This window comes from Haematobia irritans, chromosome 3 (genome assembly GCF_050003625.1).
Source record: "Haematobia irritans isolate KBUSLIRL chromosome 3, ASM5000362v1, whole genome shotgun sequence".
In the NCBI taxonomy this organism is placed as follows: Eukaryota; Metazoa; Arthropoda; class Insecta; order Diptera; family Muscidae; genus Haematobia; species Haematobia irritans.
In genome coordinates this window covers 3,680,543-3,699,855 of record NC_134399.1, presented here as the reverse complement: position 1 = coordinate 3,699,855, position 19,313 = coordinate 3,680,543, and the positions used below count along the sequence as shown (strand labels likewise).

General features: G+C 32.7%; 1 protein-coding gene across 1 annotated transcript; it reads left to right on the top strand.

Moving 5' to 3' along the window:
• The first annotated feature begins 3,205 nt into the window (after nucleotides 1-3,205).
• Nucleotides 3,206-16,171, top strand: LOC142229759 (uncharacterized). The gene is made up of 3 exons (XM_075300326.1): nucleotides 3,206-3,455; nucleotides 12,277-12,629; nucleotides 13,888-16,171. Exons 1-3 carry the CDS (start codon nucleotides 3,429-3,431, stop codon nucleotides 15,383-15,385), a joined length of 1,878 nt encoding a protein of 625 aa, XP_075156441.1. The 5' UTR covers nucleotides 3,206-3,428; the 3' UTR covers nucleotides 15,386-16,171.
• Nucleotides 16,172-19,313: the final 3,142 nt, after the last annotated feature.

Below are 19,313 nucleotides of genomic sequence, written 5' to 3'. Positions count from 1 at the left end.
ACACATACATACATAATTTTATAATATAAACATAAATTTATTTAGGAGTGAACAGTTTTTTACTAGCATTTAACACCATCGCTCTTAAATTCCTTTTATTTTTCTTTAATAATTCATTTTAAAGAAAATAAACTTTTTAAATTGTTTTAGCTGTAAAAGTCGAACTTAATGCCCGCTTTTATATTTGATGGTGTCCGTTAACTCCTCGTGGACTACTTTTTAATAAAGAGAAACTAAACTTTGTTTTTTTACATTTTACTGTGTAATTTTTCACTAGTTCCTCCTTATTTCATTTTACCGTCCCAACTCTAAAAAGAGTATAGTGCCCTTTCGTTATTTTTATGAAGACCCCTGATTTCTTTTAACGAACCAAGAAAAAAATAATGCCAAAATGATAAACAAAACACATGTCCACACATACATAAAATGCTGCTCTCAAGGCGAAAACATAAGCTGTTTGTTTTTCAAATGTCTATTCTCTTGGTTCAGAATGTATATTCTCTTTATTCAAATTAAATAATATTTAGACTTAAACATATCAAATTTTTGGCCTTATCATAAAACAGTTTTCCGAAACAACATACAAGCGGTTTCACAGAAATTGTTCTCTTTTGACTCTTTTGCTGTGTTATATTGATATCTTTCGTCAACTCTCCCGGTTTCCATCTCTATTTCTCTCTATACTCTCTCTGTCGCTTTGAATAAAATATCACAACATATGTATGTTTAGTTGAAATTTGTAAATTTATATATGTTTGTATTCACACATATGATTTTTATGAAACATTCATGCCCCAAACATAATATATTCTAACATATTAACACAGATGTCCCAAACATTTAGTGTTAGTTTAGGAAAATTACATGTTCGCACTTAAATATATTGTGGTTTAAAATCGTGCCCGAAACACATTTTGTTTATATCGGAACATATGAAAAACATATTTTTCTAACAGTGTACATCTACCACATTTCTTCTGATCAAGGCTGTTGCCTTGTCTACCATTAGAGGCAAATGGGATTTTTATTTATTTTTTTTCGTTTTTAAATTTCTGGGAGATTTTTTGAAAAATACAATTTGTGCATAGCCATACACATTTGAACGTCATTTAACAAAAAAATTTTTGTTAGCGTTAAGTAGCGTTCCATATGATGCAATAATAGCTTACATAGATTTATAAGTATAACTGCATATGTGTTCATAATAATTGGCGAGAGCCATATGGTTTGTTAAAGATATCTGATTTTCATTAGACTAAAGAAACGAATAATATGTTTGCTACATACTTGCAATTATCTTGCAAAATCTTAATGTTAATTAACAAATTGGGAATACAATTTGAAAAAAATGCACCCATATAATTTTCACTCTTCATGGAGGACTTTTACAATTTCCCATTAAATTATAGGCTAGACAGCCTTCCATCTTAACATGTGAAGCTGCATGTACCAAGCGATTAATATCCATTTGACCCAATGACTGGTATTTCCAATACGCTTTAGTTTTTTTTTCTCATCTCTCTTTGCTCTTCTTTGTTGTAATAATTTATTGCTAATTTTATTATTATTTTTCTTTTTGTGTTATGATAATGGCCTGGCACATTAATCGAATAAAAAATGAATGAATTGTGTGCGGAGTCACCAAAGGCTAGAGATTTGTCCATCAAATGCATTGAAAGCATAATAAACCAATATGGATTTATGAGACAGCACAAATCTATCCAATTGTAATGAATACAATTAAAGTTTGTTTCTTAAGTCTTTTGTTTTTCTTACAAATGGTTGGCAAACGAGTTAATTGTGATCAATGAAGATTATGTTGATTACAATTAGTATTCAGAACTACAGATATCACATGAAAATAAGCATAACAGCTTAATTATTTTCTTACATATATTTTTGAAATTTTATTTAGAGTAGGAAGTTACATGGACCAGAAAAAAAAACGCTCATGATTACTTGTAATATATGAGTGAATGTTTAAATATTATACGTAATTCCCACGAAATCTATTTCGGAAAACAATGGTAAGAATGTGCCAAGGACACCCTAAATTTTAAATCAGAGGAAACTTGAAATTGTGATATTGAATTTACAATGTAATTAATACATTGGGTATCATTTTATCAACAAAACAAATGCTAAACCTCATTTCATACGACCAAGGCCTTGTTTATAGGTAAAACTAAACAAACTTCAAAATATTATATAATGTCATTTATTTCTAAATATGTCATGTCATGTTCACAGCTACGACAAATAAAAGTTGTTCAAAATATTGACAAAAGGCACCACAAGCCTTTGGGGGCATATGTATATTCTACATTTCGTAATATTTGTTCAACAATAAATAATTTGAAACACATGTTCCTTATACAGCCCACATATTCTAACTGTTGGTAATGGAAGATTCTTGTAGATGATCTCCCAACGAGAAGTACTATATTAGCTCCTCAAGTGAAGAAGAGGATTCAACAAGAGGTAGTTCTATCACCTTTACTTTGGAATAGTGTCATAATCAGTTATATATACTCAGAAGAAGAAAACGCAAGTCTCTCCAAATTTGAAGCAACTTTTAGGATTTTTGATTATTGAGAAAAATTCAGAAAAGTTAACTTTTAAAAATTTTAGGCTATCTATAGAATTTTTTAAATTCATTTTATTTTTTTTAGAATTTTCGTGACCTTTCTATTATGTTTTCTTCCAACGAACAATAACATGCAATATTAATGTAACTCCAATTTTTGGTATGTTTTTAAAAACCATGGTATTCTGTACGATGCCTTTGTAAAAAAGCGATTACAGATACTTTGATGCAATTTTTATTATTTTGAACTTGAAATGTATTATATAGTTTTTTTATTAATATATTTTATAATAATAGGCTTGAATTTTATATAGGCGTTAAAATTGTAACTATAATGGTTTTATTTAAATGGCCTATTCGACACATGAATGCATTAAATCTTCTTTATGAAAATAGCCATAAAGCATTTTATATGCTCATCCAATAACATCTGTTAGAGAGTCTGTGTTTTGTTTGAGATAAAATATCCAACGCCTCGTTGATTTAAAAACATAATTCACCACTCAAAGTGTGGTGAATTGTTTGGGATTAAGTCTTTTGAATCTATTGGTATGGAGCAAAGAGCATTGTTAGTATATAAAGCAAAGGCAAGCAATGCGCCAAACACAGTAGAGAAAATCGAAAAGAAACTCAAACATCATATTACTTCGACGGAGATAAACGGTTAACTAAATATTTAAAAATACAAAAGTTATAAAAACACATAAGAAAAATAATGAAGTGCATAGAAAACATTTAAGAAAAATTACAATATAAGAAATCCAAGAAATAAACAAAAATTTGGAGATAGAAACCATCTTAATTAACGGCTGTGTAGTGTGGTGTTTGATTACTAAATAAAATGAAACTGAATTTGCAATCATTAGTGGTAAGATGTGGCCAAGATTTTAAAGAAGCAAAATACAACAGCATCCCTGCCGAGTTTATAGACTGGATTTTTAGTTACATGACCACCACCCAAAGCAACTAATAAAATTTACATAATCACTTTATTAAGTTTATTGGTATTAGTTTTTCCGCTTTTTCTTTTCGTATGAATTTGACAACCGAAAAGTGCAATCCACAAGTCCAAAATAATAAAAAAAAAACACAAAAAACAGTGGTTCCACTTGTTTTACTGCATCCAAAACTGGCATCTCTTTGGCCAAGACCCGAAGTATCCAAGTGAAAAACTAAACAAAATAAATAAATGCAAGAAAAAGAAAACTCCTACATTTGCCTTCGCTTTTCATTTACGTGCCGGAAGTTTTCTCTTTCTCACTCTTTTGCTTTTATTTATATGTGCATCTTTTCCTACAAAAAAAAAAAAAAAACAAACAAACAAATAAATAAAATATAACGAAGCATCTCTCCTGTTTAAGAAAACTTATAACAAACGCAAAAACATTTTTATTGCACAAAAATAAAGAAACGAAAAAAAGAAGGAAGAAAAACTGGCTATAATATTGAACCACTATATTAAGTTTGTAGGAGCAGTGAACTAACAGCTGTGTACCGGCTTTTTTGTCCAAAGACTTTTTCACGATCGATGTTGATTATTTGAAAACATGATCATGATCAAAATATATATTTTTAAAATTTTTGTTTGTTAACAATATCATATTCAACATAAAATAACGTGTGCTATACTGAATTAGAATTTTTGTAAATCTCAACAGAATGTCGATATTTAACAATAAGTAATTGATTTTGTTACCTTGTTGGAAACTCCTGTTTGTAATTTTCGTCAACATATAAGTTTACTGAAACAGCTTCATAATATTAACGATATTTTTCATTAAAATAGAGCCAACGTAACAATTTCGTAAATTTAATTATATTTTACTTTATTCCAATGAATTTCCTATTTAATTACGAAAAATGTAATACTACAAATTAACATTCCCATTGTCTCAATGAGTATGTTTAAGTGTTTAATTTTTATGAAAAATTTATTTTTGTGTGCCAAATTTTCATTATTGGACTAAATATATAATTTTGATAACATATCATGCTGACCAGGAACTAGATTTTCTTCATGGCTTAATCATTCCGATTATCTGAGTTAAAAACGAGGCATAATGCCTTTTTCGAAGACAGTGCTGTCAACTACAATTTTCAATATTCGAAATTATGCACTGGGGTAAAGATATGGTTAGCAATTGCTGCATTTCCATAGGACCATAGCCAATATCACAATCGATTTGGGCGAAATCTTGGTTTGATGTGCAAAACTAAATTTTTCATTTTCTCCTAAAAAAAATCGACTTGGACAATTTCCAATTTTGAATAATCTACTTTTGACAATCTACTTAACGACTTTTAATATTGTCTAAATAGATTGGAAATTTCGAATTTAAAGGTTCGCAAAAATTAGATTTCCGCTATCGATCTTGAGATAAAAAAATTGATCTTCACCTTCAACAAATCGACAAGGACATATGCATACTTTAAATGGCATGTTATGCTAGTATGTAGTCTTACAATGTAGTATGTCCGGCGGATTAGGTTAGGTTATGTGGCAGCCCGATGTATCAGGCTCACTTAGACTATTCAGTCCATTGTGATACCACAGTGCTGAACTTCTCTCTTATCACTGAGTGCTGCCCGATTCCATGTTAAGCTCAATGACAAGGGACCTCTTTTTTATAGCCGAGTCCGAACGGCGTTCCACATTCCAGTGAAACCACTTAGAGAAGCTTTGAAACCCTCAGAAATGTCACCAGCATTACTGAGGTGGGATAATCAACCGCTGAAAAACTTTTTGGTGTTCGGTCGTAGCAGGAATCGAACCCACGACCTTGTGTATGCAAGGCGGGCATGCTAACCATTGCACCACGGTGGCTCCCGTCCGGTGGATTAGCCCTTATCTGCAGCTGGTTGCATCCCTCTAACTCCACCCCGCCCTCTGCCCGCTGTCCTTACGTTACTACGATGAGATCCTCACGGTCGGTAGGGGCGGGAAAGTGGGCGTTGGGACCGTTCAATAAAAAAGAAACTGTCAAATGATCTATCTTTGGGAAAATATATTATGATTTACCAATTGAAACCACACCAGCTCATTCCTGCTGAGTTATCGATTAGTCTTACATCTGGAGAGACGGACGGACGAGACCCAATATATCATAAAGCGAATTTCATTAGAACATAATTGGGGTTTCCAGCTAATAATTGTAAGTGAAGATGAGTGGATATTATAGTCTAGACGTGTCCTTATCAAACCTAACCCACACTTACAGTATTGTCCTTTGTTGCGCTGTTGCTGTCAGTACGAGTATATACTACATTTGCTTGGAATTTCTCGGTTTCTCACGCAAATATCTAATTTTGATTTTCACTAAAATATTGGACATAAAGAAATTATGTTTGAGTCTTTTTAACATATAATTGCATTGCAAAAGACTTAAGGGGCATACTTGATGTGAATCAACTCATTAAAGATGTTTTAAGTATCTCTGTTGAACAAAACCATGAACTTGTCTAGCCATTTTCAAAATCAATTAAATGAAAAGTCGATAAGCTTTCATTTAATTAAAGTGACGAAGATGAAGTATAACTAATGAGTTAATTAATACTGACTAACTCTAATTGCTAACTCTGTTAGTGCGTTCCAAAATGGGGGTGTTTCCATAAATAACTAAGGTATTTTTAATAGTAAGTATCTAATGGGTGAGGACGATGACTTGTATATGGAAAACATGGGAGATTATTCTCAAGCAAAAAAGCTAAAGGAAGAGAGACAAATAAAATACAATGGATTTGGAAACTTGAAACTTATGAAGTAGGAACTAGTAATGTAATTGTGGAGTAACTTTTATAATTGGTATATATTTAAATTGGCAACGAGAATCTATTAATATCAAGTAGGTCAAAAAATAATTTAATAAACGAATGACCAAGATTACATTTAATGTCATATGAAAGTGAATTTATCATTATTGATTGTATATTTACTAGAGGTGTGCACGTGACACGAAATTATCGTGACTCACGAACATTTTCGTGACTCACGCGTGAGTCACGCTGACGGCAACGTCGTGAGTGTGCGTGAGCGTGATTAACCAACCAAATGTCGTGCGTGATCGTGAGTCACGAAATTAATATCTTCGTGAGTGTGCGTGAGTAACGAATTTCGGAAAAACACGCTCACGAACATAAAATGCTTATGAGTTGAATTCATTTATAATTTTAGTGACATCCTAGCTGGTAAGAGTTTTATAACGCACTCAATTTTAACCATACTCATGTTTTCAGTCAGTTTCTATAGGTAAATCACTCATAAAATTATTCGTGAGTCACGAAGTTTTTCGTGAGTCACGACATTTTTCGTGAGTCATGACATTTAAAAGATTTTCGTGCGTGAGTGTGCTTTAGTATAAATTTTCTTTTCGTGAGCGTGCGTGACCGTGAGTCCTACCAAAAAATATCGTGCGTGAGTGTGCGTGAATAAGATTTCTCCGTCGTGAGTGTGCGTGAGCGTGAGCACAATATTACTCACGTGCACACCTCTAATATTTACTCAGCTACATATAGTTGAGCAAACACCATTCCTTGTTGTTTGTGGGAGGAGGATTTAATAATTTTTAGTCAATAATAAAGAACATTTTTCCAATTAAAATTTTAATTGAGTTTTAAAAAATATTCAATAAAAATTTAATTGATTCAACAAATTTTTAATTGAAACAAAAATTAATAGTATCAATTAATATTTTAATTGGATCAATTAATTTTTAATTGACCTTCAATTAATTTTTTAATGGATACTATCATTTCTGTGATTGAAGACATTTCAATTAAAAAATTAATTGGATCAATTAATTTCGTAATTAAATCACAATTTTTTTTGTCTGTACTATTTCCGATATTCGAACTATAAATTCATGATACTATATATTGAAAAGCTATAAGAAAAATTTCCCTAAAATAGAACCACAAGAAGAATAAACCATGCATTGGTTTTTGAAAATGCCAATAATTGCATTGGAACACCATTAAAAGTGTTGCAATTAATATACGGCCACAAATACCGTACACGCTGTAATTAAAAATTGCCAAATAATTGACAATAATGTTATAGCATTTCAATTACCCTGTAAAATCATATTCACAAAATAAAATTTAATAGCTAAAGTAGTGTCCAAGCTGGTAGCCATTGATATTTGAGATCTATAATTTATGCTTTCAATAATTGAGGAGCATTTAAATTGATTTGCCAAATTTTAAACACACTAAAACTAAGTCCGAAAGAAATTAAAATACCCCTGAGGCTAATTAAATACTTGAATAAATTGATCACATCAAATGTAACTGAACCAAAAAAAACATGAACACTGGTATTATATGAAGACAAAAACTGAAGACTTAAGATAGAAACAGCTGAATGGAATCAAATCAACGCGCATTTCATTGCAGAGGGTAGGTCAATGGCCAACATCAACAACACCATCTATCTCACTAGTAATCACATATTTACCAAAAAAAAAAAAAAAAAAAACTATCAACCAGACATTCAGTAGCATTAAGGCTATCAACATTTAAATGAAGGCATAAATATTTTGATGTGCCCAAAAGAGTTTAAGGTCATCCATTAAAAGTCGAGTGTAATCAAAATGTGTTTAATGTAATTTAATTAAAATATAAAATAAAATATATTATTTTTTCTCTCCCTCTAACTATCTTGAAAAAGCCCCCTAAAAATGGTCATAATGTTATGGTTTGCGGTTTTTTAAATATTTTTTTTTTTTACTTTTTTAATGGACGAACAAACCCTCAAAATTGCCAACAATAAAAAAACCAACACTCCCAGCTGTTTTAATTGTAACTGAACTTAGTAATGTTTTCATGCTTGACTGACTGACTATTTATTTCTTGGCCATTGGATAAGGGAAACGGACTGTTTGACTAAGGGGCCTCCTGCTGAGTCTGGTATAATGCAATAGCAGCCTAACGAGTTCTTTTAGCTTACTAAGCTGTCACATGCGTTATTATTTCTTGTTTTATCTTTGATTCACTTTTTTTCTTTTTTGTATATATCAAGATAATTTGCTGAGAATTTATTGTAGATTTGCATAGAAATTGTAGCGATTGTTTTAATTTTTTATTGAGTTAATGTTTTCGCAAGTTTTATGCCGGTAGTAGTAAATGGCTTCTGTGTAAATATTGGCTATAATTCACACGAAATTAGCGTACATTTCACGCTACCTTAGTGGGTTACGGTTATTAATAACTGTATTAAAATATGTATATATTTGGAAATAATGCAATGACTTAACACAAAAGTTGTAAAGAAAAGAAACTAAGCAAGCTCAAGGGTCGATGGATCCTCAAGCCTTGAATTTAATTTAAATTAATTTCGTTAATTTTATTTAATAAAGTAATTTTAATATGAGAAAGAGATGGTTGATATAGTTTGTATTAGAACTCGATTCAAGTTAGATAAATCCTAGGGAGCTAACCTAACATAACCTATATTTGGAATTACACTTTCTACGTTGGTGGGGTTTATCCAGTCTAACATTTGATTGTTTGCTATTGCTGCAGACACCATTAGCTTATCCTTCTTATCAATAAGTGCTCTATGTTATGTTCAAAGAGTAAGGGCATTCTTTTTATAGCTGAGTCCGAAACCCATTTAAACGTATGTGAAGCCACTTAGATACACACAAAAAAATTTTTTTCTGATTCAATCACGAAATTAATTGATCCAATTAATTTTTAATTGAAATGTCTTCAATCACAGAAATGATAGTATCAATTAAAAAATTAATTGACAGCCAATTAAAAAATTAATTGATACTATTAATTTGTGTGATTGATTTTAATTTCAATTAAAACATTTGTTGATTCAATTAAATTTTTAATTGAATATTTTTTAAAACTCAATTAAGACTTTAATTGGAAAAATTTTCGTGAAATTTTTTCTGTGTAGATAATAATTTAGAGAACTATCCGAATTTAGAGATGTTAACCAGTCCATTTGTTGAGATTGTCATATAATCAAGTCGACTTAAGCCACACAAAAAAGAGAAAATTTTTAAAAGTACTCTCAAAAAAAGTGAACTCTCTATTTCACTAAAGCCAATTTAACTTTATTTTAGTTCATGGAAATATTATGTTGGGGAAAATTTCCTTCACTCTAATATTTTTTTGCGTAAGTTAATTTAACTAAAAAATTGGAAAAAATTATACACATATGAAGTTCAAAGATTTACTTAATTCGTACTTCTCACAAAATAGTTAATTATTTCATTCATTTTGCAAACTTTACTACAAATGCGTTCATCATGAACTTCGTATGTCACTAAAGACATTCTTGCAATTTTGAACTTCAATTTTTTTCTTCAAACTACAAAATTTGCTTTAACAAGTGAAGAATATTATTTGTGTCTAATAAATTTTGTTGAATTTGTCGAAAAATATTTACTTATTTTTATGATATCGGCGTGATGTCTGCGTTTTTAATACTATTTAGTTAAATTTTTCTAAAAATATTCAAATTTTTCTTAAATTAACCAAAAATTTTCTTCCTGTTTTTTTCAGTGTAAAACAAATGTTTAGTGCACATTTGCACAATAATCCCTTGAAGTACATATTTTGTTTAACATTAAATTTTCTTTTAATCTAAACTAAGCCGGATGTTATTAACAAGTCTTTGTCTTGTTTTAGATGAGGCAATATATGCAAACTGCATAAAATCGATTAATTTTCTCATGGCAATGATATCACATATGAAAGACTTAAGACACCTACTTACATTTCTCATGACTTCAGCATTACAATCAATGTTCAATATTATTTCCCAACACAATCACCTTTAGACTGTTTCAAGCTAGAGATAAATAACTTGTTTATATGTGAAATAATTTCTAGATCACCAACAATTAAACCAATCAAAAAAATAAAAATTTTACGCACAGCAATTAGTATTAGTTTTTTTTAAAGAGAATTTCTTTAAATATATAAATGATATAATGGATCGATTTGCAGAAGTCAAGGTGACCATATATGGCATAATGCACATAAAGAAAAATACGCATAATTGAGATAAAATAAATTCTGTTTGCTTATAAAGTGAATTTATGAAAAGCGTGGAAACAATTGCTATCAACATGTTTGTTTGCGCGTGACAAAGACTAGATCAAAAGCGTATATATAATTAAAACACAAAGAAGTATTTTATGTGGGGAGGCAAAAAAGAAAATAGGAAATATGATCATTTGATTCTCCCATTATTATATATTTTATATAGCAGTTTTCTTTTTTTTTAAATTTGATCCAGAGCATTGTTGTTTGCAGTATACAAACATTTTTGTGTTGATTTCATTCATAAACTTTGATTTTTAAATATGTAATGTATTCAGGCACCAATATTAATTTTATTTATTACTTTTTAAACTGACAGTTGTCTTTCGTTAAATGTTGGAATGTTAAAGAAATCACGAAAACATATTGAGTTTTCTATAAAATAAAAAATCCTTACTAGTATTAGAACAATAGACTTAAGACACAAACCTAGTTACCCATTTGTTTCGTAGGATTTTCATACAGCCAATTAAAATAATCGTATGCTGATTTTGTTTTTAAATTTCGTATTAAAATTCATTAAATTTTTCCCCTTTTCTAGTATGGAAAATTTATCAATTTTATAATCATAAAAAGGGAAACGTGCATATTTTTATTCCAAGCATATTTACATAAAGAATGCTTGACGTTTGTTTGTGAAGACTTTACTATTTGTTTTATGAATTTTAGCCGATTTGATATTTTGGCTCTAACATCCACGAAAATATTTTCTCATTCATTTCCTTATTGAAATCATATCTTCGACACCAGTTTGTCAAAAGTAAAAGTTTTCATTGCAACACCAAAAATATAGGCAGTATCTTGTTTTGGGACATAAGTAACATTGATCTGAACATTGGCTTTGCTTAGTATACACTCACACTATATCTAATATCTTAGCGTTGTGTTGTATAAACGAAAATACCAAGTTAACCACATATAAATAGCAATTGGTCATCTATGCAAACTTACCACACACAAACAAAAAATAACGAAGATATTTATTTCCTGTTTTTTTTCCTCCCCAACCAGCAATTACAAAAAATCGTGCTACGGGGACACTGGGATTACCTAACAATGATGAAAAGGAAAATATTTGTTTTTAACTTAACATCACGATGTCAAAGTGTGACATAGTAAACTAAATTTTGGTGGAGTTTTGGTAACGTAACCTAAAGTTAGTGAAACTTTTCCCAAAAATTCTCTAATATCTGGCCACCCTGATATTGGGGTTTTCTACTAGACGGCCATATATAAACAATACTCTCATTTCTTTTTTGGATCATGGCTACAACCACTTGTCTGAAAATTAAGTGCAACGTTTAAATGAAACCAAAGAAGAATTGGTTGTTGCCGCCGCACTCCAAGAAGAAAAAACACTTGGCTCTATAATGGAGAAAAACTTTAAAACATTGAAAATCGAAAGTTTACGTTCAATGCAAGGCAAGGCAAAGCCAAACAATGTTATGTGAATAGCTGCAACAACTTCAGCTCCATGGCTATAAACTTGTTAATAGACATGATTGACTTGGTCAGTCAGAGTTTGTCATTGCTTAAATACAATTTAGGTTTATTGGTTCAGATTCCTTTGTAAAATAATAAATTTTCCAAATGTATTGAATTATTTTTAATTTTTGTTACTATTTTAGTTCTGTCTATTGATTCTACTTTTAACGGACCATGGCTATGCTTCAACCAAATCTGCGACAACTAAAGCTACCAGCACAACACCGGCAGCCACTACAGCCAAAAGCGTTGACAAAACAGTCTCATATCCGAAAAAGGTCAGCACATTGAAAAAACGACCATCGAAATCTTCATTAAAGAAGGTAGCTGATATAACAGACAAGTTTAAAGATTTGCCTGCTGAGGATTTGGCCTTTATCAAAGAGTTGGATAAACAATTTAAACAACATGGTGGCAAGGTGAAAATCAAGGTGGAAAATGATAATTCAACAGTAACTACAAAGAATAGTAAACGAACTATCGATGGAGATTTGGGGTAAGAGATTATATTCAATTGATATTTCACTATTCAAAGAAGAAGTTGCATCCCACGTCGATTTTAAGAAGTTTTGGGTTTAAAAGAAAATATTAGAAACTTATTGTGCACAACCAATCTTCTTACATTAGTCCAGATAATTGCTTCATTATATTTTGAAAATACTATCCAAATCCCTTACTCTACCCGACTTCTAAGGAATTCAGCATTGAAATGGGTTTTTCTCAAGGATGAACGAAAATGATACATAATTTCACAAATGTGGTCATGATAGTTTTATTTTGTTGTGAAAGCCGATTTTGTAAAAAATCAAATAACCTTAACCATCCTCATGTCTGTCCGTCTGTTTTTAGGTTAGGTTAGGTTAAAGTGGCAGCCCGATTAAGATTCAGGCTCAGTTAGACTATTCAGTACATTGTTAAGTTAACGTTTTACAGATCCGCCAGTAATCTGAAGCCATATGCTCCTAAAAGTTGCTTTCGCTTTACACAAAATGCAGGACACTCACACAAGAGGTGTTTAATTGATTCCTTTTCCTCCGCATCATGACAGCTCATGCAATAGTCATTATACTTCGCGCCTATAGTTTTTGCAAAATCGCCTATCAGGCAGCGACCCGTTATAGCAGATATCAGGAGTGATATCTGACGTCTTGAGAACACTAGCATATCTAGTGTGCGGTTTAAGTTTAAATAGGGCCATATTTGCTTGGTGTCGTTACAGCCCTTGCAATTCTCCAATCGAACATTTGCCATCATAATAGCCTTCTCACGCAGTATGAGCTTGCAGGTAGCCAGGGGCATACCAACAGATTCTAGTTCCCCTGGAATATGTAAGGTAGTCCCTAGCCTTGCCGCATCGCAGTTCCCCGGTATGTTCCTATGGCCAGGCACCCATATTAGGTGAATATTGTACTTCTGAGCCATCTCATTGAGAGATTTGCGGCAGTCGATGACCATTTTCGAGTTGAGGAACACAGAGTCCAAGGTTGTCCAAGGTTGCAGGTTGACTGTCTGAGTATATATTAATGCCCACATTTTTTGGATTATTACTTCTCAGCCAATTCGCCACCTCTCTTTTTGCTAATATTTCAGCCTGAAAACACTACAGTGATTAGGTAATCCTATATCTATGGCATTTCTGTATGTCGTGTCATACCTAGTTCGTATTCTATTTTTTCTCCCCAGTGATAAAATTTTCATAGAAAACACTTTGATTTAATTTTTTTATATTTCTGTATTCCTTCGATTCTTTTCAGCTATGGCTATTCACATAATGGTTACGATTACAGTCCTCCAAAATACGCATTCTATCCATATTCTCAAAAGGACATTCCCAATGATGCTCCCAAATATTATATCCCAAAAACGGAAGTATCTGTAGAGCCTTCCTATTCGTATGAATTGAAACCTGAAACATATATAGCACATCATGGAAATGGTGGTGGTATTGGTGCACAAGTGGATTTGCCACATCCTGAAATGAATCCACCACCACAGCAACATGTCAGTGTACCACAACAATATGAAGAACCTGTTATAGTGTTACGCATACCTGGTCCAGCAAAATATGCTTCGCATTTGCAAACTTTACTACAGCAATATTTGGAAATAAGAGCAGCACAATATTTGCGTATTTTGGAAGAGGCGGAACATCGTAATCAACAGCAACAGCATCAAGCACCGCAATTACAAACCGTTGATTATGGTCATGGAGCGGCTTTGGAAGGTGGACAACATCATCCTGAAAGCCCTTCCGTAGAACAACATAGCTATCAACAACAACCACAACAACCCCAGTATGAATCACATTCTCAATATGAACAACAGCACCAATATGAACAGACACAACAATATGAGCCACAACAACAATATGAACCTCAACCCCAATATCCCGAAATTCAAGATGTCTATCAACATTACAAGCATAGACACCCATCACATCCTGAGCAAGCCCAACAACCAGAGAGTCAAGGACAATCATATTATCCCAATGGTCATAGTTCAGCAGAAGAACCCCAACAACACTATGCTCCTGCTGTGCAACAACAACCACAACAACATCAACAAGATCCACCACAATTTTATTATACCCACCAACAAGAATATGCTCAACCCGAAGGACCCCCAGCAAATAGTTATCAACATGTATTTGTGATAGCAATGGCTGGTCCTTCTTCCCCAGATTACGTAGATGATCATCAATTGCCTCAGGAGCCACAGACAATGTATGTTCATGAACCTTCTGCAACAGGGGATGCTGAAGAACACAACACTTTACCTATTAGCGAAAATAATCCCAGATCCTCACATACCAAAGTTATATTTACACATAATACAGAACATGCAGGTTCAGATTATTCCAATGGTTATCCATTACCATCGATCAAGCCAAACGAAAGACATCCACCACATTCAATACCCAATTATCATCAGGACTATCAGGACCAAACACATTATCAGGGAGTGCAACAGGAATCGCAGGAATCTACAAAACATTATCAGCACCAAGAAGCTTCAGCCCCGGAACAACATGAGCATGTGGTAGCGATTACCCAAAGACCCTTCAATTACCATGCTCATGCTATAAAGGCCCGAACTCGTGGAAGAATTGCTCACAAAAGAAAAGCCTCGGGTACAGCAGTTCATAAAAACGATGACGATCTGAAGAAAATCAATGACTATGTACGTGAAAAATTGGGTGCAGAGACGGGAACAACAGTGGAATATAAAACCACAAAAGTGATAAATCCCTAAAGATAGAGAGAGGAGAGATATACGTCTGTCTATATCTCATGGTCTCAGCTATTTGCAAATATAATATTATGGTACTGATTTTTGTTTTTAACTCATTAACTATAAAATGTATCTCATGTGGAACTATTTTTCATTAACTTCACCCCGAGAAGGAATATGATCACCTCAAACATGTTTGAAGAGCAAAATATTATTTTTGGACGGGGAACAAATAACATGTTTTTCGCAACCATATTTTTTCTCGAAAAATATGTATCTGGTTTCGGCAACGATGTATATGTTTTTCGATAAAATATCATTTTTGCGACAAAAATGTTTCATGTTTACAGTCCAAAAATAACTGTTTGCTCTTGAAGCATGTTTGGGGTGATCATATTCCTTTTCTGTGTGATTCAAAAGTGGCATATCGTTAAAAAATTCGAAAAATTTTATACAAATCTTTATTCGATATGAAATGCAGTCGCCTTCGAAAGAATGTCTCGACTTGCCGAAATTGGGAATGTAATTTCGATTTTTTTCGGTTTTGAGATATGCCATTCATGATGATAGTGAGAAATATATCATTATTCTGATTTGGACACAATATGTTTGGCATCTTAACTTTCCCATTTATAGCTTGAATTTATTTAGAATATTTTTCATTCTTTTTTTTATTGTTACTTATCCCCAAAACATATCAAAACAAATCGTATTAAAAATGTGCAATATTTAGTTAATAAGACATTTTTTATAAATATTTGTTTTTTTGTTTTTATACTTTAATAAAAAAAAAAACATTACCAAAAACTTCACTTTCTAAACATAAAGAATTTTTAAACAAATATAAAACAATGACGGAACTTTGAAACCGTAGTATTTATGCTAAGCATACTATTCTGGATTCTAAGATTTTCATACTTTTTTTTATAACATTGTGTTTCTAAAAATGTCAAATTATGTTCTGAATATATTATCTTCTGGGATAGATTCGCGTAGAAAAATTAAAAAAAAAAAAAAAAAAACAAGTATATACGGCCGTAAGTTCGGCCAGGCCGAAGCTTATGTACCCTCCATCATGGATTGCGTAGAAACTTCTTCTAAACACTGCCACCCACAATCGAATTACTTAAGTTGCGGTAACGCTTGCCGATGGCATGGTATCTTAAAACCTCCTAACACCATCTTCTAAATTGTATGTAAGTCCATACGTGGTATATATTAAATCAAAAAAGATCGATCCAATTTGAGAAATAAAATTTTCACAAAATTTTCTATAGAAATAACAATTTTCACAAAATTTTCTATAGAAAGAAAATTTTGACAAAAATGTCTACAGAAATAAAATTTTAACAAAATCTTCTATAGAAATAAACTTTTGACAAAATTTTCTATAGAAATAAAATCTTGGTACATTATTTTTGGCTCTAGTGGCAACCATGATTATGAACCGATATGGACCAATTTTTGTGTGATTGGAACAATTTTGGTACGGTTGTTAGCGACCATATACTAACACCACGTTCCTAATTTGAACCGGATCGGATGAATTTTGCTCCTCCAAGAGGCTCCGGAGGTAAAATCTGGAGAACGTTTCAGCCGGATCGGATGAAATTTGCTTCTCTTAGAGGCTCCGCAACCCAAATCTGGGGATCGGTTTATATGTGCGCTATATATAATTATGGACCAATGTGGACCAATTTTTGCACGGTTGCTAGAGACCATATACCAATACCATGTACCAAATTTCAGCCGGATCGGATGCAATTTGCTTCTCTTTGAGGCTTCGCAAGCCAAATCTGGAGATCGGTTTATATGGGGGCTATATATAATTATGGACCGATGTGGACCAATTTGTGCATGATTGTTAAAGACCATATACCAACACCATGTACCAAATTTCAGCCGGATCGGATGAAATATGCTTCTCTTAGAGGCTCCACAAGCCAAATCTGGGGATCGGTTTATATGGGGGCTATATATAATTAAGGACCGATATGGACCAATTTTTGTATGGTTGTTAGAGACCATATACCAACACCATGTACCAAATTTCAGCCGGATCGGATGAAATATGCTTCTCTTAGAGGCTCCACAAACCAAATCTGGGGATTGGTTTACATGGGGGCTATATATAATTATGGACCGATGTGGACCAATTTTTGCATGGTTGTTGGAGACCATTTACCAACACCATGTACCAAATTTCAGCCGGATCGGATGAAATTTGCTTCTCTTTGAGGCTCCGCAAGCCAAATCTGGGGATCGGTTTATATGGGGGCTATATATAATTATGGACCGATGTCGACCAATTTTTGCATGATTGTTAGAGACCATATACCAACACCATGTACCAAATTTCAGCCGGATCGGATGAAATATGTTTCTGTTAGAGGCTCCACAAGCCAAATCTGAGGGTCCCTTTATATGGGGGCTATACGTAAAAGTGGACCGATATGGCCCATTTCCAATACCATCCGACCTACATCGATAACAACTACTTGTGCCAAGTTTCAAGTCTATAGCTTGTTTCGTTCGGAAGTTAGCGTGATTTCAACAGACGGACGGACGGACGGACATGCTTAGATCGACTCAGAATTTCACCACGACCCAGAATATATATACTTTATGGGGTCTTAGAGCAATATTTCGATGTGTTACAAACGGAATGACAAAGTTAATATACCCCCATCCTATGATGGAGGGTATAAAAACGAAGCTAAAACGAATTTAACTTTAGTTTAGTTTATGGAAATTATTACGTTTTAGTTACAATATCCAAAATATGAAAAATGTTTCTTTACTTTAATAATTTTTGGTTTATTTTAGTTAAATGAAGCATAAAATATTTGAGAGAATGGTTTACGTCCTTCGGAAACATCCAAAAGAACGGCATTCCCAAGAAAAAAATTAAATTAAAAATAAAAATTGGGACAAACTGGAGGACTGGCTCTATTCCTGTGATAGGTCCGTTAGTGACAATAGGCTCCAATTTTCCGTAGGCCCGCTATTTGGACTGAATAGTCGAAGGAGCTATTCAGTCTATTGTGGTACCACAGGTGACGAGTGCTACCCAATTCTATATTTAGCTCAACGACAAGGATCCTTCTTCTTATGGACGAACAGAAGCTGTGAAATGACACTATCATTACTAAGAGGTATAAACTACCACTGAAAGCCTTTGTTTGGTGCTCGGCCGAAACGGGAATCTAGCATTGAGAGTACATCTATACCGAACAAGAGCCGTGAATAATGGTTTATTTAGGACGTGTTAGGATGTTACTGTGAACTATGAACACTACCTACGCCTGTCGCAGTTTGAAACCGTGAACTGGAAAGAAGTTATAGCATATATCAAGGCGAATATTGACATCGGTGTATAAACGCCCTCATGAGACAACGAAACTTGGATCCTCTTTTCAATCTAACGTAACCTAGATATATCAAATTCATCCGTTTTTATGGATTAACATATCTAAAGTAATATTTTGATGGCTTCATACCAAAGTACGCTAAGTCTAAAAAGTGAAATTTGCAGGAAACAAGTTAAACGTTTTTTTTTTTTTGAATTTCTCAAAAACCGTATAATATAGAAATTCCCTTTTTCGGTCTTAAAATCATATTTATTATAGATTTTTTTAGTATGTACGAACTCAAAATAGTGATAATAGAACATATGTAAATTTGATTTTAAGATTCATCTACGATTTATCTCAAAGCGGTTCGCTTACTTTAGTTTGATATTTTAATGGGTAACTGACCGACGTCGAGAATTTGTGTCTGTTCAGTCGTTAAACCGCCTTCTCTGAATATTATCTTTTTTAAGACTACACTGAAAGAAATAAAGAATACTCTTGCTGAGAAACGAAATTTTAGACAAACAAAATTTTCTTCTGTAACCAAAAGACTTTTTTTAAAGAGATAATTGTTGCATCGTTTGGCATCTTAAGGA